The following is a 25,510-nucleotide window of genomic DNA, read 5'->3' as shown; positions in this document are numbered from 1 at the left end:
GAGAATCTCTAATGAGGGGCTGGCTAAGATAAGTTGAGTGGAAGACTTCACCTGCCTGTCAGATCATGCTGTAGTGACCAATGATATCAAATGTGACAAAAAAAAAAGCCACCTCCCCAAATCTTGATGATTGTTTACATAAAGACAGTAGACAATTCTGGTTCCCAAGTTTGTTTTTATCTGTAGAAAAACTGCTGTTAAGGGGAGTGAGAGCATTAGGACAAATACCTAATGCATGCGGGGCTTAAAACCTAGGTGACGGGTTGATAGGTGCAGCAAACCACCATGCCACATGTATACCCATGTAACAAATCTGCATACTCTGCACATGTATCTTGAAACTTAAATAAAAAAACTCCTATTGTGGATATTAGTTTTATGAATGTAGAATTATTCTAATCTGTTTAAATGAAATGTATTTTCTACAATATTTGAGAAGTTACTGAGGCTCTAAGATGAAATATTGTACTTCTAAGACGAAATGTTGTTAGGCTGTTGGAAGACTGGATATTTAAAACGAAACCGGTATTGCCACATTCATTTACATTACAAAATATGGTAAAATTATTTACTTTTAGCTCATGATTTATAAATGTACATGAACTATTTAAAGACTTTTAAAAAAATCAGCTGTTAGGTTTATTATTCACGTAACAGACATGCACCTTTTCTGTCAGGGTGTGGTGGCTCATGCCTGCAATCCCAGCACTTTGGGAGGCTGAGGTGGATGGATCACCTGAGGTCAGGAGTTCAAGACCAACCTGACCAACATGGTGAAACCCTGTCTCTACTAAAAATACAAAAAATTAGCTGGGCATGGTGGCAGGTGCCTGTAATCCCAGTTACTCGGGAGGTTGAGGCAGGAGAATTGTTTGAACCTGGGAGGTGGAGTTTGCAGTGAGCCGAGATCACCTCATTGCACTCCAGCCTGGGTTACAGAAGCAAAAGTCTGTCTCAAAAACAAACAAAAAAAACAACAAAAAAAAATTCTTTTCTAGCAAGCTTACCATCTGAACACTTCAGTGGTACAAAATTTACATGCCAGTTTTCAGGCAATGAAAAGAAAATTCGTAGCCAGAGCTGGATATGGTAAAAGTAGGAGCCTTTGCTTACATGTTACAGATAGCCTTAAGGATAAATTTACCTTACAGTATCTCTCTCATGGACAGGGCAGATAAATGAGTGACTTATTTGATCAGAATGTCCTAGCTGAATATGAACATGTAATCTTGAGTGAAAACCTAGAATTAGTTGGTTTAAATGGATGTTCTAGATATTTATCTTTGGACTAGTATCACGTTGGAATTTGTATGCTTCTCAAGGTATTAATTGTTCTATTCTTATTTTTCTTTGCTGATAGACACTAATGAACTGAAGACAATCCTTCGAGAGCTAAAGTACAGAATTGGTATCCAGTCCGCCAAGTTACTTCGGCATCTGAAGCAGAAAGACAGACTTCTGCATAAAGTGCAGAAGAACTGTGATATTGTGACTGCCTGCTTGCAGGCTGTGTCGCAGAAGAGAAGTAAGTACTAGAAGGGAGGGTTACTTCTTTTGCCACATGTGACTATAGTTAGGAAAGCTGAGCCAACAGCCTGTGTGTTTTTGAATATATTGAAAAGTTTTAAGTGCAAGCTTATATGCTCAGACCTAAGAACAAGGAACAATTAAGACAGTTTCCTATTTTTCAATTCAAATGTATACTTCATGTCTAATGTTATAAGCTTAGATGTAAGCTTATTATTTTAGATTTGAGATAGTATTTACTTTGATAATATTTTTACCTAATGCTGAATAATGATTAAAATTTTATTTTTAAAACAGCATCTCATGCTGGGCGTGGTGGTTCACACCTGTAATCCCAGCACTTTGGGAGGCTGAGGCAGGTGGATCACCTGAGGTCAGGTGTTTGAGGCCAGCGCGGCCAACATGGTGAAACCCCGTCTCTACTAAAAATACAAAAATTAGCTGGGTGTGGTGGCGGGTGCTTGTAATCCCAGCTGCTTGGGAAGCTGAGACAGGAGAATCGCTTGAACCCAGGAGGTGGAGGTTGCAGTGAGCTGAGATTGCGCCATTGTACTCCAGCCTGGATGACGAGCAAAACTCCCTCTCAAAAGAAAAAAAAAAACAAAACCAAAAAAAACCCCAAACCCAAAAACCAGCATTACATAAACATAAGCTAAAAGGCATGTCCTTATTCTCTTATTCTCTGTGTTGCTACAGTAGGTGAATTAAATAATTGATTTAAAGAAATAGATTCTTGTAACAGGACCTTAACAACTTGCTTGGAAATCTGAGGATGGCAAAATATTTTAGCAAATTAAACCTATGTCTTGCATAATCATAACTAAGAGCTATATGGGAGCTGTGTGGTTTGTTAATCAAATTAAAAATAAATGGCTAAATTGCTGATTTATATTAAATACTAGGTGTAAGCATTGTGAAATAATTTTATATTTTTCCATACAGTGGCATTATGTTTTATTCTGCTAACATTTGGCTAATTTTGTTTTGCATTCTTTATTAACATGCAGCATGGCAGAACAGTATGCTCAGGTATGGTAAATATAGGCACAGTGATGTTTTTGGTAAAATGCCTGTGACAGCTTTTCAGGTGCATGTGAAAGTTGCTTTTTGTTGCTCTTCTACTCAGTCACATTTTATATGTAAATTGACACCTCCTAGCAAGTTAAGATGTGTTTGCTTTCATTAAATAATTTTTGGGGCTTCATTAGTTTCTGGTAACACAATTAATGGCTTAAATTTTCTTATGTTTATTATTAAAAGAAAATTCTGTATTTCCTTGCTTCACTTCTATTATATTGTTGTTTATATCGCTAAAGTATTATTTATGCTCTTTACTGAAGAAGGTTTTACCTAATGGATATTAACAGAGCGCTGCAGGCCGGGGGGGTGGCTGATGCCTGTAATCCCAGCAGTTTGGGAGGCAGAGGCAGGTGGATCACTTCAAGTCAGGAGTTTTAGACCAGCCTGGCCAACATGGTGAAACCCCATCTCTACTAAAAATACAAAAATTAGCTGGGTGTGGTGACATACCTGTAATCCCAGCTACTCTGAAGGCTGAGGCAGGAGAATTACTTGAATCCAGGAGTAGAGGTTGCAATGAGCCAAGATCGTGCCACTGTACTCCAGCCTGAGCAACAGAGTAAGACTCTGTCTCAAAAAAAAAAAAAAAATGCTGCTTGATTATCACAATAATATCACTATAGTTCATACCAAACAGGAATGTGGTTGAGTAGACTGACTTTGAATAGGCTTTTCTACAGAGTCAAGCACTTGTCTGACATAGCTAGACAAGGAAGAAGGGGCTGTGTGTGTGTGTGATTTGTGTGTAGCTATTGAAAGTTGGCATGTGTTATAAGTATTTGATATTTTTCCATGAATTCTGATTTACACGTGTTAAAAGATATTTTCCCCTTCTATTATGAGGTACCTTGGTTTTGATTTTTCTCCTTTCAATTATGTTTATATTCTACTCATTACTATAGTTTGTACCAGCAGCTACAAGCACAGAATGGTAAATGCATGGGTTTTCAATATGTGGGAAAGGACAAGGGAGCATGGAGCAAGTTCAGGAGACAGAAGAATATTAGGCTAGTCTAGGGTCACAGATTGGTGGATTCTCTTGGTAGTTACTAGGGACCGATCATCATTTAGAATTTAAATTTATTTGATTTATAGCAGGACTGGCATTTATGTCATTTGAGGAAAAGGTGCCCACAGGCTCTCACCGTAATTCATGAATTTGTCAATGCATCCTTCCTATGTATTTTAGAGTTTGTCTCTTTAATTCCCCCCAAAGTTTTGCATTTCAGAGAATATGGGGTTGTTTGGCACCTTTGCCTGACAGTTCAATTCTGTCTTTGCTAATAAGAGCCTATTCAATGGAACAGAATGCTTTTCTTGGAAAGAAATAACTGCATTAGAATTATTATTCTCATCATAGCATACTATATTTTGATATAGACACTGTCACAAATTTGACTAAATGGTTATTTACCCATTTTAAAGCTCCAGAGGTTAGATATTTCATGACTAAATTCCGATTCTAGTAATTGCATGTTTTGCCTCTTTCCTCAAAGTCAACTAATTCTAAAGAGTCGAGATTAAAAAAAAAAATTGAAATTTCACTATCACACTGAATAACATATTTACTTTTTTTGTATATTTCATGTAAAAGTTCAGACAATCCCCATTTTGGCCTCTATAGATTTGATGTTTATGGTTTTTTGCGTAAGTGAATTTTCCCTTTTGTCTTCTTTTTCCTCCTCTTCTTTTTTTTTTTTTTTTTGAAGACAGTCTTACTCTGTTGCCCAGGCTGGAGTGCAGTGCTGCAGTCATGGCTCACTGCAACCTCTGCTTCCCGGCTTTAAGTGATCCTCTTACTTCATCCTCCCAAGTAGCTGGGACTTAGGTGGGTGCCACCATGCCCAGCTAATTTTCGTGTTTTTTGTAGAGAAAGGATTTCACCATGTTACCCAGGCTGGTCTTGAACTCCTGGGCTCAAACAATCTGCCCTCCATAGCCTCCCAAAATGCTGGGATTACAGGTGCGAGCCACCTCACCTGACAGATTTTTCTCCTTCTATAACATGCTATAGAATAAAACCATTTTATTGTTTTATTAAAATGGGTTATTTCTTGTTAATACACAAAAGGGAATATAGTAATTTTGAAATAAGAATCAAAAGTAAGTATAGATTATGAACTAAAGTGGCTAGATCATTTTTATTTCTAACACAAATGACATAGCTACTTAGATTTTATGGTTTCCTATATCAAGCCTTATAGTAGTATCTCCTTGTTTTAAAACTGGGCTGGGAATAAGAAAATCAAGATCAATGTTGTATTATAGAAGAGCATACTTTTTCCCTTGTATTTGACCATTCATCTAAGGATAACCATAGTATAACCAATTTAATACTGAAAATAAAATTGGTAATAATAAAAGTGGCAGCAGCTATTACCGTTCATTGAGTACATGCTTTATGCCAAACTTGCTTTTATTTCTTACGGCAACTCCAAAATGGTATGTAGCTTTAGGCATGTTTTATTAGGAAACTGTTTCAGAAAGCTGAAGTAATTTGGCTAGTGTCACACACCTGATAAGTATTTGAGATGGGATTTGAAGATCGGTATCTCAAAAGTGTACACTTTCCATTATAAACTGTGACATAAGATGGTTCTACTTTTTCCTTCCTCTCTTTCTTTCTTTTCTTTTTTTTTTTTTTTTTTTTTTTTTGAGGTGGAGTCTTGCTTTGTCACCAGGCTGGAGTACAGTGGTGAAATCTTGGCTCACTGCAACCTCTGCCTCCTGGGTTCAAGTGATTCTTCTGCCTCAGCCTCCTGAGTAGCTGGGACTAAAGGCACCCACCACCATGCCCAGCTAATTTTTGTATTTTTTAGTAGAGACGGGGTTTCACCATGTTGGCCAGGATAGTCTCCATCTCTTGACCTGGTGATCCGCCCACCTCCCAAGGTGCTGGGATTAGAGGCGTGAGCCATTGTGCCCGGCCCAAGGTTTCTACTTTTTCTTAGCAATTAGGTAGACAACTGTGTAATGTTATTGGAATACAACTGAGCAAGAAGAAATTTATAATATGAGTTATAAATACAGAGTTTCTGGTTTATTAGAATGTGCGGCTTCAGCATAGTTTGCATATTGAAATCAGTGCGTTAGCTTTCCTTGGTCAAATGGATTATTGAACAAATGTAGCTTGGTGTATGGGGAAATACACCTAAAAGCTTCAAGGCACAATTAGAAGAATAGAAAGAGTATTTGGTCAAGAGGTTGATTCTGATGTTAGGATTTTTCAGTGGTTTGCTTAACCTGTTTTTCCTGAAAGCAGGAGGGTCATATTAATTATTAGCATTGAATAGTTTTGCTATTTTCTGCATTGGTATAGTAAATGTTTAAGTTATGCTGGTTGAATTTGTGAAATGGTTTTATAGATCAAGTGATAAAATCTAACTGTTACTTGAAAACTATGAAAAAAATGAACAAAATATGAATATATGCAGAAATATTATCTTTATTTTAGCCTTGCTGGTAATTATAGAAATTTTAGACAGCTTACAGACTAATTTTATTAATGTGTCCACCCTCGAATCCTGATAATAATGTGATTAAATCTTACTGTGATAAATGCCTAAAATGCCTGGGAGAGACCGATAGTTTTTGAAATAGGTGAATAGTCTTTTTCTTTTCATAATGGCTGTCTTTTCTTCATCAATACCTTATACTCTGTGACAGGAAAAAGAATTTGTGTGGTCTTGAGTTTGGTGGCACTGGAACTCAACATTTTCCACTAAAAAACAAATCTTTGTTTTTAAAACTATGAAAGTAATCCACCCAGCTGGCATTTTCACTCCTAGATTTCTGCCCAAGAGAATTGAAAACATATGTCCCCACAAAAACTTGTACATAAATGTTCATAGCAGCATTGTTCATAATAGCCAAAAAGTAGAAACAATTGAAATGTCTGTTAATGGATAGATATATCAAATGTGATATTATTCATATAGTTGAATACTATTCAGTCATAAAAAATGAAGTATTGACTCATGTTACGTCATGGATAAACTTGAAAACATTATTCTAAGTGAAAGAAGCCAGACACAAAAATTACCATATTGTATGATTCCATTTGGCAAATATATAGAGACAAAAAGTAGATTAGAAGTTGCTAGAGGCTGGGGGTAGGGGAATGGGCAATGACTACTGATGGTATGGGTTTCTTATTGGTGTGGTGAAAATGTTCTGGAATTAGATGGTGATGGTTGTACCATTTTATGGCATGTGAATTATTTAAAATATGATATAGTGTTAAAAATGTAATACACCCATGGAAACTTTGGAATATAGGAAATAAAGAAATGAAAAGGAAGAGAAAAAATTATTTTTTAAAGACAGTGCCTTAGAATATTTATTCAAGTGGTGGTTTTTTTTTTTTTTTGAGACAGCGTCTTGCTGTGTTGCCAAGGCTGGAATGCAGTGAGGTGATTACAGTTCACTGCAACCTCTGCCTCCTGGACTCAAGTGATCCTCTCACAGCCTCCCGAGTAACTGGGACTACAGGTGTCCCAGCCACCACACATGGCTAATTTGTGTGTGTGTGTATGTTTTTTTTTTTTTTTTTGGGTGAGATGGACACATGGGGGTGGTGGTGGGGGAAGGTCTTGCTATGCCACTCAGGCTGGTCTCAAACTCCTGGGGTCAAGTGATCCTCCTGCCTTGGCCTCCCAAAGTGTTGGGATTAGAAGGCATAAGCTAATGTACTTGGCCTGTAAGAAAGTTTTAAATTATTGATCCAGCTTTTAAAATAATTACAGGATTATTCATATCTTCTATTTCTTCTTTTGTCATCTCTAGTGTATTATATAGAATTTGCCATAACTTTTCACATTTGTAGGCGTAAAATTATTAGAAATATTTTGGGTGTTCCTTTAGTTTTTCAAGATGTTAAAAGAATTTCACTGATTTTAAACAGGATTTACTTACTACTTAAAATATCTTTTATTGTAGAATATATCATGAACAAGAGAATGTAATACATATATGTGTATTTTAAAGAATGAGTAAACAAAGTTGTATACTTGTGGATATTCACCTGTCAAACTGGAGTCACAAATATCCCTGGCATGTTGAAGGCTCCCTGTGTGCTCTTTCCTGGTTGAAATCTCCTCTCTCCCCCACATTTGTGTTAACCATTACCTTGCTTTTCTTTATACTTTTTCCACTTCCTCTATAGGTTCCAAAGCAGTACATGGTTCTGAAAAACAGAGTAGCAAGCCCAAGCCTTGTTATGTGGGGAAATGGTAATGTTGCTATCTTAGATAAAACCTTTCAGAAGATAAACCATACTGCCTCTGGGTCCCAACCTGGTTTTAGGTTCCTCTGAGAGTCCACCAGAGTCCCTTCTAGGGAAGTCAAAGAGCAAGGTTATAAATAAGCCCTGCGACTTCTGCCAGGTTATGCTTTAGGCTAGTTTTTATTTATTTATTTATTTATTTATTTATTTATTTATTTATTTTTGAGATGGAGTCTTGTTCTGTTGCCCAGGCCGGAGTGCAGTGGTGCAATCTTGGGTCACTGCAACCTCTGTCTCCTGGGTTCAAGCAGTTCTCTTGCTTCAGCCTCCCCCAGTAGCTGGGATTACAGGTGTATGTCCTCATGCTCAGCTGATTTTCTTTTTCTTTTTGTATTTTTAGTAGATATGGGGTTTCACCATGTTGGCCAGGCTGGTCTCGAACTCCTGACCTCAGGTGATCCACCTGCCTTGGCCTCCCAAAGTGCTGGGATTACAGGCCTGAGCCACTGTGCCCAGCCTAGGCTAGTTATTGAACAATCAACTAGGTTGGGGGAGAGGCTTGCTCTTTATTTTTGATTAAAAGCTCACTATGGCCTTTCAAAGTCTCCCCTCCATGCCCACAGAAGTATACACTTTGACCTACTTCTAGGAGCAGGTGCAAAGCCATGGTGAGCTCTGAATCAGCAATAAAGAGCAAGCTCTCTGGGTGTGGGGCCTCACTACTGTAATCCTAGCAATTTGGAAGGCTGAAGCAGGAGGATCACTTGAGCTTTCAAGTTGGAGACCAGCCTAGTCAACATAGTAAGATCTTATAACTACAAAAAATAAAAATTCGCTGGGCGTTGTGTCATGCATCTATAGTCCCAGCTACTCGGGAGGCTGAGGCATGAGAATCCCATGAACCTGGGAAGCAGAGGTTGCAGCGAGCTGAGATTGTGCCACCACCCTCCAGCCTGGGTGACAGAGTGAGGTCCTTTCTCAATAAAAAAAAAAAAAATAGGCTGGGCGTGGTGGTTCACGCCTGTAATCCTGGCACTTTGGGAGGCTAAGGCAGGCAGATCATGAGGCCAGGAGTTCGAGACCAACCTGGCCAACATGGTAAAACCCTGTCTCTACAAAAAAAAAAAAAAAAAAAAAAAAAAAAAAAAAATTAGCTGGGCATTCGCCTGTAATCCTAGCTACTCTGGAGGCTGAGGCAGGAGAATTGCTTAAAAGCTGGGAGGCAGAGGTTGCAGTGAGCCAAGATCATGCCACTGCACTCAGCCTAGATGACAGAGCAAGACTCCATCTCGAAAAAACAAACATAAACAAAACAAAAACCCCAAATACAGATGAAAATCTGGATGAGCTCTCTTGGGCATTCTGTCCTTAAGTTAGAAAGATGGTCCGTCAGCAGGAAGCATCTTGTGTTCACTTCCCTCACCCGACTGTTGATTGAGCCACACTGCTCCACTCACGACTGGCTGGGCTCTGTCTTCACGCACTGCCATCCTGGGAGTTCCCTTCACTTTCATTGTGGAGGCTCTTTATCTCTCTCCTGTGTTGGATCTGTTGTATCCTTGATCTTACATTTCTTTCTTGATTCTTTTTGTTTCCCATATCCCCTTGAGAGAGGGTGCTTGTGAAGTAAATTTTTGGTAATTGTGCATGGGTGAAAATGTCTAATGTCTTGATTCTATATACGTGCACTTTCATAGACTATTCTATACTTGCTCTATTGCCTTCTCACTTCTCTTGTTGCTCTTGAGAAGGGTGAAGCCTTTCTGATGCCTGGTCCTTTATCCTGGACTTTATTTTTTTCCCTTTGAAAGCTTGTGGAATATTCTCCTTGTTCTTGGTGTTCCTGAAATACAATGATCATGTTGCTTGGAGTGGGTCTGTTTTCACTCAGGTCATTGTCACTGGGCCTAGACAGGCTCTTGCAGTCAGGTAACTTTTGTCATTCAGTTCTGGACACTTCCTCTGAATTATTTCTTTGTTGTTGTTTCTCTCCCCCTTTTCTTTTTCCTCTTTCTGGAGTTCTATTGTTTGTCTTTTGGAACTTAGACTAGTTCTGTCATGTTCTTTTCTTTTGAGACAAGGTCTCACTCTGTTGCCCATGTTGGAGTGCAGTGGTGCAGTCATGGCTTACTGCAGCCTTGACCTGGGGCTCAGGTGATCCTCCTACCTCGGCCTCCTGAGTAGCTGGGACCACAGGTGCCCACCACCACCTGGCTAATTTTTGTATTTTTTGTAGAGACAGGGTTTCACTGTGTTGCCCAGGCTGGTCTTAAACTCCTGGGCTCAATGAAGTGATCCCTGTATCTCAGCATCCCAAAGTGCTGGGATTACCGCACCTGTCTGTAATATTTTCTCTCTTTCTTGCTTTCCAACTCCTTGTTCCTTTTCATTCATTTTCTTGGAGATTACCTCAACTTAATTTTCCTGTCCTGTTACTGAGAAATCTTTTAAAGAGTTGGTATTTGAATGTTTCTTTTATATGCTTTCCTGTTCTTGTTTCACAGATGCAATATATTTGCCTGTTGCTCTAAGTATATTATGATAGAGACTAAAACAGACAAACCGGAAACAACAATTTGGAGGAGATAAGATTATACAGGGCGGAAAGAACTTTCGAAACTATGTTATATTTAGAAGCTTTCCTTAGATGTCTAGTATTCCTTGGCTGTCTGCTCACAGTTAGGTGTGGGAATCTACATGCTGACTTGAACTCTGGGCTCCCTGGCAAGGCTTACTGACTTTGAGTTTCACTGAAGTGCCATCTTGTTGGACCTTTGTTGTGGAACCCCTCAGGTCAGTATCTTCAAGTCTTTCTTTTGGGCTGGTCAGATTCTTCAGGGAAGAGTCTTCTGACCTCCTGCTTGAAGGATGAAGGTCTGGCTGCTGGTATTTTGGGAGCTGAGCAGGGTAAAGAGAGCTGGGAGTCTCCATGCGGCATTCAGTATGCATATGGCCATTGAGTATCTGTTTTAGGTCAGGTACTCACCCTCAGCTGGTTGTTCAAGGACTCTGTTATAACTCTTCTCAAAAATAAGACTCTTAAACTTTTGCAGGGGTGGGAAAGGTGTAGTTGCCCAACCTTATGAAGAGAGGAATGAGGGATCCATCTAGTTCTCAATAGCTTTCTCCCCATATTCCTTGTCTAGCTTCCTGGGGAACTAGTTGCCAGTCCCCAAGTCTCTTGTGGACTATGTGGTGTAACACAAGTTGGATTTCAGTTTTCCTGTTAGTTTGGGATTTGACTTTCTAGGATCCTCTGTCAATTTATGTTTGTTTGCTTTCCCAGCTTCAGAAATTCATTGCTGCTCTCCATGCTTCTTCCACACCCCCACAATGGTCCTTGTGGGTTATGATTTAAAAATTATCTTTACTGTGTTTTTAGTGTGGTGTTGGTGGGGAGAAAAATTAGATGCATTTTTTTTTTTCAATCTTCTATCTTACCCCAAATGTGTTTTTTCCTGTTTCATAAGCTCATTTCTTTTAAGAGATGAAAAGAAGTTAGCATTCAGATTAGGGTAGATTGGCCTTAAATTTGGAATTTGCCTGCAAAATTGTGAATTTCATTACAAATTTGTTAATACTGATAACCGTTTTAGGTAAGTTTTTGATATATAATTAGCAGCCTGGTCTACCCTGAAATAACTTAGACTATGACTAGATTAAAGAAATTGATTGAGCTTGGATACAGTATATTTTAGCAACAGTTTCCTGCCATTTTCTTTAAGCTCTTTAGCGCCTTAAAGTTATTTTTTTCATTTTATCATAATTTACTTGTGTTTCTTATGATCTCATTATAAAGGGGTTGATTTGTAGAAAAAAAAATCTGAATCTTAGTTATGGTAATTGAGAGCTACAAGAGAATTAAAAAAAATGGTCCCCATTTACCTACAACCTTTGGTTGAGCAAAGTGAAACTTAAAAGAGTTGAACTTTGCTGAAACTCACTCAGCTGGTTAGTTACTCAGGAGTTTTCTGTTTTCTCTTGTCAGTTAATGGCAAGATAAAACTAGATATACAGCCAGCAGGGGGAGCCCTTTCTCTTAACGTTTCGTGAGAGAAATATACTATTTAAGTTCTCTGTATTGCCACAAGGGTAGAAAGCCTGTAAGACTAAAAATGATATAACATATGATAGACACCATATGAAAGAAATAAAGGGAACTTTTGTTGGAACTATCTTATATATGTATGTATTGTGACCATTTTTGTATTCAGTTATGAGAGAATACTTCTAGAAATGGAGATATTTTGTCATTTTATATTTTAAAAAGAGGCATTTACATTAAATTATTTTTATAGACTGTATTTTTCAAAAGCATGATTCATTTAACAGATAGTCTGTGTTTATGATTTCTCACACATGATTGTAGGTGCCGGGAATACAGTAACAAGCAACATATCAAGATGAATACCTCACAGTTTGAAGTTCTTTTATCCAAAGTGTAAATACAAGTCTAACAGAAATACGTATTCCCCCAAAAGAATTGATTCTTTAATTTTGTGTGACAATCAACTGCATTTTTCCTATGTCAGATCTTTAATCAACAGCAAAATATAATATAAAATATTATAATGTAATATAAAAGACAAAATATAAGATGATAACTTAAACTGAGTCCTTTTAGGAATTTCACATAAATCTTCAAATACCATTCTCCTCTGCAAAGAAATAGACTATTCCAGTGTTCTTAAGCTTTGTTGCATATTGGAATCACTTGAAATTTTGAAAAAGCTATTCATGCCTGGCTCCCCAGCCCAGACATTCTGATTTAACTAGCATGGAGTGTGATCTGAGCATTGTGATTTTTAAGCTCCCTGGGCTATTCTAATGTGCAGAGAAGTTTGGGAACTGCTGGTCTATTTCCTAATAGTGACGTCTTCCTGAAGACAAACTGCTTTGAATCCCTATTCTTCCTGTTCTGTCACCTTGCACAGCATACTTGACCTAGTGGTGAAACATCCAGTACTTGGTTCTCTACTAACTCTGCTTAGAGTTTGTGGTCATCAGCGTAATGACTCACTTGTGTACATATTTAACTTATTTATTCTACTCTTTGTCATTTTCACCTTGCAAACCCCCAACTCTGATTAAACTCAAGTCTCTGCACGTTCTGTCTCTGTACCTACTTAGCTGACTGCAACTGCAGAAACACATATCATGGGGACGACTCTCTTTAAATACATGACCAGCAGCCTCACAGACACTCTGGGTGCCACCAGCAATACTATTGTATTTCTTTTGTCTGTTCATTCATTCATTCATTCTCTCTCTCTCTCCCCCCCCCTTCCCCCCCCTTTTTATATCCCGTTTTCTCCCCTCACTCTCAGCTGGTGATTTTTTGCTGTGTATTTTAACAGAGGAAGTGTAGGCAATCAAAAGTGAATGTTCTCACTCCCACATGTATAGGTGGTATTCCCCTGTAACTGTAAGATGAACTGTTCAACTGTTCTGGGGTACACTGGATCCATCTCCTCTTCCCTATTCAAAGAATCACCCTTCTTGTTTCTCTTCCTTCTTCAGGTTTTTCATCTTTGCTGGATTATTTCAGTCAGCACAGAAGCATCGCATTTTATCCTTAATCTAAAACCAAACATTAAAGTCTTATCTCCATACCTCTAGTCAGCCATCATTCTGGTTTTCTGTGCCTCTGCTTTTTTTTTACCTGTAAAATGGATAATAATATTGTCCCTATTCATCTCTTAGGAATGTTTTGAAGGCAGAATTGAAAGTACTTTGAAATATTAAATGTGTACATGTATAATATGTATTTGTTTATAAATTCAAAAGTTTTGTGTTGAGTATCTGCTGGGTGCTAAGATTGCAAAGAAGAAAATAAATATACAGTATCCTCAGTGAGCTTTCAATAAATGAAGTCAGAGAAGCAAATAAGAAATTACAAAATCATTGTTCTAGTGGAGGTCCTGGTATATTGAAATAGATTTTTGGACTACTCCCATTTTTACACCTCACATGTTGACATTTTGAAGTATTTGGAATCCATCTTTCCGATACGATCAGCTAACGAATGGTGGTTTTAACTGTACCAGGCTTCAGCCTGACATTCCAATGAGTCTTATGCTATTTCAGGATAAAATTATGTATTTTTATGACATTGGAGGAAAATGCTTAGGAGAGATGTTGCTGACACAGGAGAATTTCAGACAAGTCAAGGCTGATTTGATATTCTCAAGACAAGGACTTGTTAGAATGGTATTAGATTACCCAAAAGACCTCCTATTGTAAAATGAAAAAAACCTTGAAGTTTGCTGAATTATGCATGAGAGTTATTCTGGGGCTGAGTGGTAGAAAGATGGAAAGGGAGCTCAGAGTGTTTTCTGTGTGGACAGATCCTCTTCTGTTTTTGGTCCTCTTTCCTTGGAATCACTTCATGGGACAGACTGTGCCCCAGCATCTGCCAGGCTGGAGTTTGGCTTCAGGCACCTTTCTTAGCAGGAATGGAGAAGGGTGAGAGAAGCCTGGGCTTCTGGGGATGTGCGTCTGGAGAGCTGATGGGATATGAGGCAGGCACACTGGTTGAGAAATGGACTCTGCAGCCGTGTCCCCTGGGCTCAAATCCCAGCTTTGCCACTTACTAGTTCTACAGTCTCATGCAAGGTCCTTGACCCCTCTGTGTTTTGGTTTTCTCATCAGTAAAATGACAATGATGGTAATTCTCACTTCATAGGGTTGTTATGAGAATTAAGTAAATTAAAGTATATAAATTGTTTAGAACATGTCTGGTAGTAGTATTTACTACTATTGCAATAATTCCCACTGTGGGAGGTTTAGAGGCTGCCTTCGCCATCAGCATTTGCATCCTAGCCTGTGTAAGGCAATTATGAAGGTTTCTGGACTTCTGACTTAGAAAAATATCGATGAGATGGGGTTATTTGAGGAGCAGGTATTGAATAATCATAGTTAGGGATTATATAATTTTTTTTTTAACTCTTCGGGAAAGGATTGCTTCCTCTTCTCCAATAACATACAAGAAGAGTGCTCTTCCTTTATGTGTTTCCATTGAGAATGTGATATATAAATGTGTTTTGGGGATAGATGCTATATCTGATGGTCAGTCCTGTGTGTACAAAGAACAATAGGAGCACAGGTGAGAACCATCCAAATCTGCGAAGCACTAGGGAACGTGGGGGAAGAGCGGTTAGAAAAGGCTGATAGAAATGTGCTCTGTGGAAGGGGGTGGGGGTGGGTGAGAGACATTCCAGGCGGAGATAAGGGCACGTAGGCTGAGGGAGCACCAGGTATTTGGGATACTCTTGGTAATCGACAATTGCTGGTTACAAAACTGGGAGGCTGGAGGGAAGTGGCAGAAGTCAAGACTGGAGTTTAGATTGTGTGTCCTGTAGCAGTATCTCCCGGAGCACAAGAATGTCGCGATTGGATTTTCATGTTTCAGAGGTCATTTTGGCAGCAGTGAAGACAGGCTGGATAGGGTGAATGGATGTGAGGCATATTGGGGGAGGCGAATGGAATCAGCCCGTAGAGTTGATGGGCCCCAGGAAAGGGCCCCCTGGGAATGGAGGGAAGGCAATGAGATATTTAGGAGGGACATTCAATTCAGTAGGACTGGAGAGTGTGATATGGGAAGAGGAAGAATCTGGGTGGATGTGAGGGCTTGGCTAAGGTGTGGGAGGCTGCAGCAGAAATCCCTCAGGTACCACATGTAGACTGCTAGGGAAGGGAGTGACCTGTTGGAGAGGGCAGAACTCTGGGAGAGAGAAGCGCCAACAAGAAGAGCAGCATGGAAGATGCTGTGGGAGGTCAGAGGCAGGGTCTCAGGGAGATGCAGGGTTAGCTTCCACAGAACAGCTCTCAAGAACATGTGTACATATAGTTAAACAGAGAAGTCAGGCAAGAAAAAGTTGTGAAAGAGCTTTGGAGTTTTGCCTTTTAAAAATGATGTTTCATTTCAGAGGAGCTTCTGTTTCAGTCAAGTGGTGGGGACAGACGCCACATTACACTTGTTTCCTCAGCAAGGGTCATAGCATCATTCCAGAGTTTTCTGGAGATGAGATGGATGAGGACTAGGCTTGTTCTGTGCTCCTCATACAGAGCCGCTTCTTTCACTCTCTGTTTGTTAGAACTGATGACTTTTTCCTCCTCTGGACCCCACCATTCCCTATACTTACATCTTTTAGAGCACTAATTCCATTTCATATTTGTTAATACATCTGTCTTTGCTCTCCGTGCCCATTAGCCATAGATTTTCTGGAGGAGGGGCTGTATCATTCAACTTCTTTTTCTCAGCATCTATTACACAGTATCATTACAGTGGGACTCACTGAATGTGTGTGAGATGAATGAATAGATGGGTGGGTGGATAGGAGGTTGGATCAAGGTTACCGTGTGTATGTGTGCACACATGAAGCAGGTGATTTGGCTATGAAAGCAAGAGAGGCAGGCAGGGTAGGCTCAGCGCTTATGAACAACAGTCCATATTTATAATCACTTTTTTTTTTTTTTGAGATGAAGTCTCATTCTGCGGCCTAGGCTGGAGTGCAGTGGTGCAACCTTGGCTCACTGCAACCTCTGCCTTCTAGGTTCAAGTGATTCTCCAGCCTTAGCCCCCTGAGTAGCTGGGATTACAGGCACCTGCCACCATGCCTAGCTAATTTTTGTATTTTTAGTAGGGATGGGGTTTCACCATGTTGTCCAGGCTGGTCTTGAACTCCTGACCTGAAGTGATCTACCTGCCTCAGCCTCCCAAAGTGCTGGGATTACAGGTGTGAGCCACCACACCCAGTCTATAATCATCACTTTGACAAACAGGAAAGGGACTGATTAGGAAGGAGCACCAACAGGGTTCTATTGAGATCGGAGCTTCTTAGTTCATAAACATGCAGGAATTTTATGGAATTGTAACATCTCAGAATTTTGGAGCTAGAGGGAGCTTTAGAGTTAACCTAGTGCCACCTCCTGTTGAACACAGGGCACTAGGGTATGTGGGCTGTCTTCCTAGCTAGATTAAAAGCATTTTGAGAGTATGGCCATTATCTGGTAGACATTTATTAATTGACAATATTAATACAATCTTAACATGAGGAGGGAATGGAGAAAATTAGGTTTATCATTCTAGTTAGAAAGACTGAAAAATAGTTCAAAGACGAATGTATCAGGCAGCAGGAGAATGGCAGAGACAGGAAAATTCAGTTGTATTCTGAGGACCTCCTTAACAGCATTGTGAAGTTTTATTTAGCCAGTCTTAAATGTGCGTCTAACCTTATCTCCCTCCCCAAACTACAGGAGGTTTTCTCCTACCTGCTTCTTGGCGTTTTTGCCATGATTTTTACTTTGAGTGGATTATATACTCTTGAACAATAATGTAACAGAATTTTTTATCTGGTGCTGGCATGAACAAGTACTTGCTTCTAATGGACTCTGTATAGAAATATACTTTGACACTGTGTGTTGGAAAATAATTGTTGCTAATGAATGCACATCCTATCCCACGCTTAGCCCATTAGAGCTCTTTTTTGCTTCTGTCCAGTATTGCCTTCCCAATACCATTTGCAGAAAGGCTGTGCCAGGACATGGTCACTAAGGAAGGATTAAAGTTAGCCATTTGGCCTGTGATCTTTCCCAAAAAGTTTTGGTCATGTATGAATGTCACTGGGCACCTTGTTTTGTTTTTGGCATATCTGGGTCCTCCAGCTCCGGGTGGAGATGAGAAGGGTCTCCCCACACTTTGCTGCTGGTACCTAGGATGGCCAGAAGAGGGCCGGCTGGCTCCTTTCCCTGATCCGGTACCTGGGACTCTTCTTCCTGCCGTGTTTGTCTCTGATCCCCACCGATTTTCTGATGTGTCAGATTGTGCAGACTCTAGAATCAGTTACATAATGAAGAAACTAGTGGGAAAGGGGCACAAAATTTATTTTTCTCAAAACGACTTGAGGTTTTTGGGGCAGATCTTTTTCAGCCCACATTGGTGGCCCTTTCTGAGCATTTTCTGCCCTAATTCTCCTAAAATCACCCACAAAAGGTACACGGGGCTCAACCCTCAACCCTGTGATGTGGGGAAGTTTGTAGTCTTTAGGTGTTGGATGATGATTCTTAGTAGAACATTAAAGAGGCTTCTCTTGGCCAGGTGCATGGCTCACGCCTGTAATCCCAGCACTTTGGGAGGCCAAGGAAGACAGATCACCTGAGGTCAGAAGTTCGAGACCAGCCTGGCCAACATGGTGAAACTCTGGTCTCTACTAAAAATACGAAAATTAGCTGGGCGTGGTGGCGGGGCCTGTAATCCCAGCTACTTGGGAGGCTGAGGTGGGAGAATCGCTTGAATCTGGGAGGCGGAGGTTGCAGTGAGCCGAGATCACACCATTGCACTCCAGCCTGGGTGACACAGCAATTGGGTCTTCATTGTGAAGACTTTGAAACAAAATAGAAAAGAGGCTTCTCATGTTTGAGTTCCCACCTTAAGGTCTGCAGTGCACTGCACTCCTATATAAAGAAACAAATTTTATGGCACTAAGCAGTCTTTACATGTCCATGTTAATAGATTGTTGTTGTTCTTGGGAAAATGTGATAATAATATTCATCCCTTTTAGAGGAGAAGCTAAATTTGCAGACAGTATTGGGCTGTGGGTTCTGGAGCCCTGGATCCTGTTTTTGATGCGGCTAGCTTTTTCTGCACATCACCCTACTTGTTTTGTTAACTTACTGGTGATCCTTTTCAGTGTGTCTCATTGAGAAAATACATTTATTGACTGGGCACGGTGGCTCACGCCTGTAATCCCAGCACTTTGGGAGGCCGAGGTGGGTGGATTACCTCAGGTTAGGAGTTCGAGACTAGCCTGGCCAACATGGTGAAACCCTGTCTCTACTAAAAATACAAAAATTGTCCAAGCATGGTGGTGGGCACCTGCAGTCCCAGCTATTCAGGAGGCTGAGACAGGAGAATCACTTAAACTCAGGAGGTGGAGGTTGCAGTGAGTTGAGATTCTGCCACTGCACTCCAGCCTGGGCAACAGAGTGAGACTCTCTCTCAACAAAAAAAAAAAAAAAAAAAAAAAAGGGAAAAAAGATAATACATTTCTTCTTTTAAGATTTTAGTTGATGTGTTTGGAAGTAAGGAGGATTAATCCTCTATCAGAAAACATAACAGCTTTCCTGGGGAGAATGAGCATTTCTCTCTGCCATTCCAGTCTGACCATTAAAAATTGCTCTGGCAGTGTGTATCACTCAATTTCAGCATCCATTGACATCTGTGTCTTCTCCATGGAAGGCTGGGGCCAGGCTTTCTTCAATTTTCCCATTAAGTTAATACTCCTTGCAGTTGAATTCCAATTTGTGTTTTACTTGAAACCATTTCCAAAGTGTGTGTCAGTGCTTTGGGTATGGTTAGGAAATGAGAGCCTCAGAGTGATTAAATGACGCGACTGAGTTTTCCTGGAAAATGAACCTAATCCTCCTCTCAGTTCATATGAATAATGAAATCTGAGATCCTTGGGGGATCATCTAGTCCAATTTGCTCATTTTGCAGATGACATTGAAGGCTCAGAGAGTTCAATAAGATGCATATATCCACCTCACATCCATTAGGAACTCTTGTGTTTTTTTTTTTTTTTTATATCAGAAAATGACAAATGTTGGCAAGAATGTGGAAAAACATTGAAACCCTGTGCACTGTTGATGAGAATGTAAAATGGGGGAGCTGCTATGGAAAACAGTATGGTGGTTCCTCAAAAAATAAAGGTAGAATTACTGTATGATCCAGGAAGTCTATTTCTAGCTGTATACCCAAAATAATTTGAAGCAGAGTCTCAAAGAGATATTTGTACATCCACGTTCATAGCAGCATTAGTTACAACAAGTCAAAAGGTGGAAGCAATCCAAGTGTCCATCAGTGAATGAATGGATAAACAGTGTGGTACAGCATCTACATACAGTGGAACGCTATTCAGCGTTAGAAAGGAAGGAAACTGACATATGCTATGACATGGATTAATCTTGAGAGCACTGTGCTGAGTGAAATAAGCCAGTCACAAAAGGACAAATACTGTATGATTCCACTTATAAGAGGTTCGTAGAGTATTCAGATTCCTAGAGACAGAAAGTTTAATGGTTGTTTCTAGGGGCTGGGGTGAGAGAGTGATGTGGTTTGGCTGTGTCCCCACCCAAAGCCCATCTTGAATTGTAGTTCCTAGAATCCCCATGTGTTGAGGGAGGGACTCAGTGGGAGGTGACTGGATCGTGGGGGTGGTTTCCCCCATGCTGTTCTTGTGATAGTGAGTAAGTTCTTGCAAGATCTGATGGCTTTATAAAGGTTTTCCCCGCTTTTGCTCGGTGCTTCTTTGTGCCGTCATGTGAAGAAGGATGTGTTTGCTTTTCCTTCCACCAGGATTATAAGTTTCCTGAGGTCTCCCCAGCCATGCTGAACTGTGAGTCATTTAAACCTCTTTCCTTTATAAATTACCCGGTATCGGTCAGTTCTTATAGCAGTGTGAGAACGGACTAATACAGAGAGGAATGGAGAGTTATTTAATGTGTATAAAGTTTCACTTTTGCAAGATGAAAAGAGTTGTGGAGATTGGGTATACAACACTGTGAGTAGTGCTTAACACTACTGAATGTACACACAAAAGGGGTAAGGTGGTAAACTTTATATATATTTTGCAACAGTGAAATAAAAGATGCTGTCGGTCACGTGGGTAGTTGGTGCTGTATTTGCTCTCCACTCGCTGTCCTTTGGTTTTCCTAATATGCCATCTGTGGCATTCTTTTTAGCAAACTAATCATGGACCAAAGCTAAAGCATCCTTCTCTCAACGGTTTACTTGCCATCCAGAAAAATAATTTTTTAGAGACAGGGTCTTTCTCTGTTGCCTAGGCTGGAATGCAGTGGCATAATCATAGCTCACTGTAACCTTGAACTCCTTGGCTTAAGGAAGGGATCTTCCTGCCTTAGCCTTCTGAGTAGCTGGGTCTACAGGCCCATGCCACCCTGTCTAATTTTTAAATTTTTTTTGTAGAGCTGAGGTCTTCCTATGTCTTCCAGGCTAGTCTCAAACTCCTGACCTCAAGTGATGCTCCCCCCTCAGTCTTGGAAAGTGCTGTGCTTTAACAGCATGAGCCACCATGCCCAGCCAGAAAAATAAATTTCATTGTTGAAACTTGGATGCTGTTTGACTCTCCACCTTCCTGTCTTCCTCAGATGGCTCCTTCCCACTCTGTGCTCTAAGCAGAATGAGTTACAGGCAGTACTTACAATTTATCACATTCTTCTTGCCACATGCTGTTTCCTCTGCCTGGTACTCTTTTCTGCACTTCGTCTATATAGTAATTTCTATTTTTAGGATTCAGCTGAGGCACCAGTCCTTTTGAAAGTTCTTTTGACCACATGATCTTACTACTTCCAGGGTCACCCTGGCCATGTGGCATTGCAATACTCTATTTCCTGGTCTACATCTCCCACTGGACTGTGCCATGCCTGTCTCAGTGCTCTGTGTCTAGCACATTGCTTGCACAGGGGAGGTGCTCCAAAATGTCTGCTACAAGATGAACTATACCTTGGAAAATACTGCTGTAAGAGAGACATACTAAAAATTGCCAACTGATTTGCATCTCTCTGGCTTTCCTAAGGGCATCTCTTATTTTTTATGGTGGTAAAATGCATATAATAGAAATTTTGCTATCTTAACCATTTTTAGTGTACAATTCAATGAAATTAGGTACGGTCACACTGTGCATTCATCACCACCAGAACTCTTTACATCTTGCAAAATTGAAACTCTGTACCCATTAAACAGTAATTTTCCATTCCCTCCCTCCCCAGCCCCTGGCAATCCCCATTCAGTATTTGTCCTTTTTTGGATGGGCTTGCTTCACTTAATATAATGTCATCAAGGTTCACCCATGCTATAGCATGGATTATATGATACAGTAAAATATCCATGCTATAACATGTATATTTAAGGCTAATATCCCATTGGTAAGCTACAACATGTATATTTAAGGCCGACAAATATCCCATTGTATGTATTACCACATTTCATTCATCCATTCATCCATCGTTGGGCATTTGGATTGCTTCCACCTATTTAGCTACTAGGAACATAGTATAGCTCTGTGTTTTAAAACATGGCAAGTCTTTGTGCTATCCCTTCAGTACCACACAAAACTACACTTCTAATAACTGGAATTCTTTTTAAATTTTTATTATTTATTTGAGATGGAGTCTCCCTCTGTCGCCAGGCTGGAGTGCAGTGGCATGATCTTGGCTCACTGCAACTTCCGACTCCCTGGTTCAAGTGATTCTCCTGCCTTACCCTCCTAAGTAGCTGGGTTTACAGGCACGTGCCACCATGCCCAGCTAATTTTTGTATTTTTAGTAGAGGCGGGGTTACACCATGTTGGCCAGGATGGTCTTGATCTCCTGACCTCGTGATCTGCCCTCCCAGAGTGCTGTGATTACAGGCGTGAGCCACTGCACCTGGCCAATAACTGGAATTCTTTTTTTGAATTTTATTTAAATAGTTTTTGGGGAACAGGTGGTTTTAGGTACATGGATAAGTTCTTAGTGGTGAATTTTGAGATTTTGGTGTACCTGTCACCCAAACATTGTACACTATACCCAATGTATAGTTTTTTATCCTTTGCCCCCCTCCCATTCTTCCGCCAAGTCCTCAAAGTCCATTATATCTTTCTTATGTCTTTGCGTCCTCATAGCTTAGCTCCTACTTATAAGGGAGAACATATGATATTTGATTTTCCATTACTGAGTTACTTCACTTAGAATAATGGTCCCCAGCTCTATCCAGGTTGCTGTGAATGCCATTATTTCATTCCTTTTATGGCTGAGTAATATTCCATGGCAGAATATTACTTTTCTTTGTCTACTTGTTGATTGATGGGCATTTAGGCTGGTTCCCTATTTTTGCAATTGCAAATTGTACTGCTGTAAACATATGCATCCAAGTGTCCTTTTCATATAATGACTCCTTTTCCTCTGGAAAGACACCCGGTAGTTAATAATCTGAAATCTTTACGGCTTGCATCCTGAAACATTTTTCTTGATCTGTCTGCTTTCTGGTCTGTTCCAGTCATTCTGGCTTTCATCTTGATATGTTTTGCTTAAAACCGTCTCCAGCTCCCTCTGCATGTGCAGTTCATGCCCTGCCTCTTGTTTGTGGCTTTGGATCAATAATGCTACAGATCCAGTCTAATTAATCATGGATCAAAAGCTAAAGCATCCTTTCCACAGATGGTTTATTATTAATATCATCCAGAAAAATAATTTATAATTTAATTCTCTATCTCATGGAGTTTGGGATCCTTGGTAGAATGTGTTTCCTTCCCTCTTTCTTCTTCGCTCTCTACTCCTCTTCCTCTCCATCAAAAGTGGCTTTATCTCCACTTTTGCAGCTATTTCTTCTCTTTTAGAGAAGGGAGAATTCACTGACAGCAACCCTCCCATGCTCCGTTCGTGAAGCCCTCCTTCCTTACCCCTCGTCCATATGGCTCTCCCTCCACCCCACTCCACCCCCCCGTGATCTCAAGGCCTTGGAGAAATGAAAAGTGACCTTTGGTATTTGAGACAACCAATAACAAAATATAGCTCCCACTTCCAACAGCCCGTATTGGTGGATTGGTGGGGGAAGGATTTGCTTCATGTGTAGTCTGTTTTGGGCCATTCTCCTTCTCCATGTTTTTCACTGTTCTTACAGCACCATCTCTTTGCCTCATTTCTTTGCTCTACTCTGTTCCTCCCCAGTCATCGTCTGATGGCTCACACCTGTAATCCTAGCACTTTGGGAGGCTGAGGTCGGCCAATCACGTATGGTGAGGAATTCAAGACTAGCCTGGCCAGCATGGCAAAACCCGGTCTCTACTAAAAATACAAAAATTAGCCGGGCTTGGCAATGGGCACCTATAATCCCAGCTACTTGGAAGAGTGAGGTGGGAGAATCATGTGAACCCAGGAGCCAGAGGCTGCAGTGAGCAGAGATGGTGCCACTGCACTCCAGCCTGGACAATAGAGTGAGACGCCATCCCAAAAAACAAAACAACAAAAACCAAACGAAAGTACTGCTGACCTAAGGCTATGTAACAGTTCACAGAAGGCTTCAGGGTAACATGGAGGGAAGCTGTAGCATGGAAGAAAATAGGCAATGGCTAACTATTGAATCAAACCCTAGACAAGATTGTTTTCAAATGGCCTTTGACTTTCTTCTCCTGGGAATCCCTCCTGATAATCTTTTCCTCTAGGCTCTACAAATCTGTTTTGTTGCTTAACCATCCTTCTTTTAGGAAGCCAGAAGCCCCAGAGCCTATTAGGTAAACCCACATCACTGGCCTAATCTAATTTTCCCACATGGAGGAGTCAGCCATAGGTAAATTTGCTGCCTCGTAGCTTCACTCTATGTCATCCTAACTCAACTGGATGGCATCAGGCAGGATGGAGGAGGCATTCAAAACATTTCTCTTTGAGCAAAGTTCATTTGGAATCAGATTGCACACCAAATTTTGTAATGCAAGTCTTAGACATATGGCAAGGGAACATCTGAAATGTTGACTCACTCTATCAAAATGTCAACATCAGTAAGTAGTTAATGAGATTTTTTTTTCTAGCGAGTGTAATATAGTGCAAGATTTTTAAAGCTTTTTAAAAAAAAGTCTTTGGACAATTTTGTTCGAATCATCTCAAAAGTTATCTTAACACAGATAGTGATCATGACAGCTGCTGCCTGCTTGAGAGGGAACACAGCAATGACACAAAAATTATTCAAGACCAATTACTGAGTCCGCCTCATTGAACATTTTCTCTCTATGGAGAGGGTCTTCAATTTGCTGCTTTTTTAGCTAACTAGCTTCCTGTTTTCCTTTCTTACCTTTGGCAAATTAATTTTAGGGACAAATCAGGTCTGCAGTTTCTAAGGAAACATCGAGGGGGCTCAGATTGCTCCTGTATGAGTTATAGGGTGGGTTGATGCAGAAAGGAGTGCCCTGTGAGGTGCTCACCAAGCCCTATCCCACTGTGTGCCCTAATTGACTCCTGTATGTCCAGCGATGGTGTCATATAAGATACAGCCAGTATTGGTAGTCCTCACCTGAGAACTTCACTTGTTTGCCCTGGTATCATTAGTTTTTTTTTTTTTTTTTTTTTTTTTTTTTTTTTTTTAACTGGCAGTGCTAGGCTGACCTTGCTGTTACCACTTCCTTGATATTTCTACCAGTACCTTGTTTGTGCTAGTAGGTAAATAATGGAAGAGGAATTTTTGGAAATGAAGGACGTTTCATTCAGTTGGTAACATAAATGGGGGCTGTGAACAAGTCTACTTTCAGAACTTCCAAAATGTTTTGATCCTGCTAAGATGCAAAATATCTGATTATATTTTATTGACCTAGTAGATAGAGTATGGCTTTCAAGTGAGACAGACCTGGGTTCAAATCTCAACTTTACCAGTTAGTAATTGCATGACCTTGGAAAAGTTACTTAACCTCCTGGTCAGTTTATTCATTCATTTATTCATTGTTTTTACTTTCCTTTCAGAATAAAAATAGTTGAAAAGTACAAGGAAAAATATAATAATTTCCCATATTCTCACTACCAAGAATTAACTGCTTATATGACTATATGTTGCTTTAGTTGTTTTTTTCCTATGCCTAGCAAAAAATTACCCTATTGATATAGGCATACACCCTCCTTTTACTTCTTGCTTCTTGG

The 25,510-nt window shown here is 40.1% G+C and overlaps 1 protein-coding gene across 2 annotated transcripts in view; it reads left to right on the top strand.

Moving 5' to 3' along the window:
* The window catches only part of TBC1D30 (TBC1 domain family member 30), a 99,632-nt gene that overhangs the window by 3,800 nt on the left and 70,322 nt on the right, over positions 1-25,510 (top strand). For both annotated transcript variants that reach the window (XM_032288388.1, XM_032288381.1), the window contains exon 2: positions 1,361-1,525. In XM_032288388.1, coding sequence (XP_032144279.1) covers positions 1,361-1,525 — 165 coding nt within the window. The remainder of the gene's footprint in view (positions 1-1,360; positions 1,526-25,510) is intronic.

Source organism: Sapajus apella, unplaced genomic scaffold, assembly GCF_009761245.1.
Source record: "Sapajus apella isolate SASKATOON/1434 unplaced genomic scaffold, GSC_monkey_1.0 scaffold2, whole genome shotgun sequence".
Lineage (NCBI taxonomy): Eukaryota > Metazoa > Chordata > Mammalia > Primates > Cebidae > Sapajus > Sapajus apella.
The sequence above is the reverse complement of the archived record's forward strand: the minus strand, read 5'-3'. Positions and strand labels throughout refer to the sequence as shown.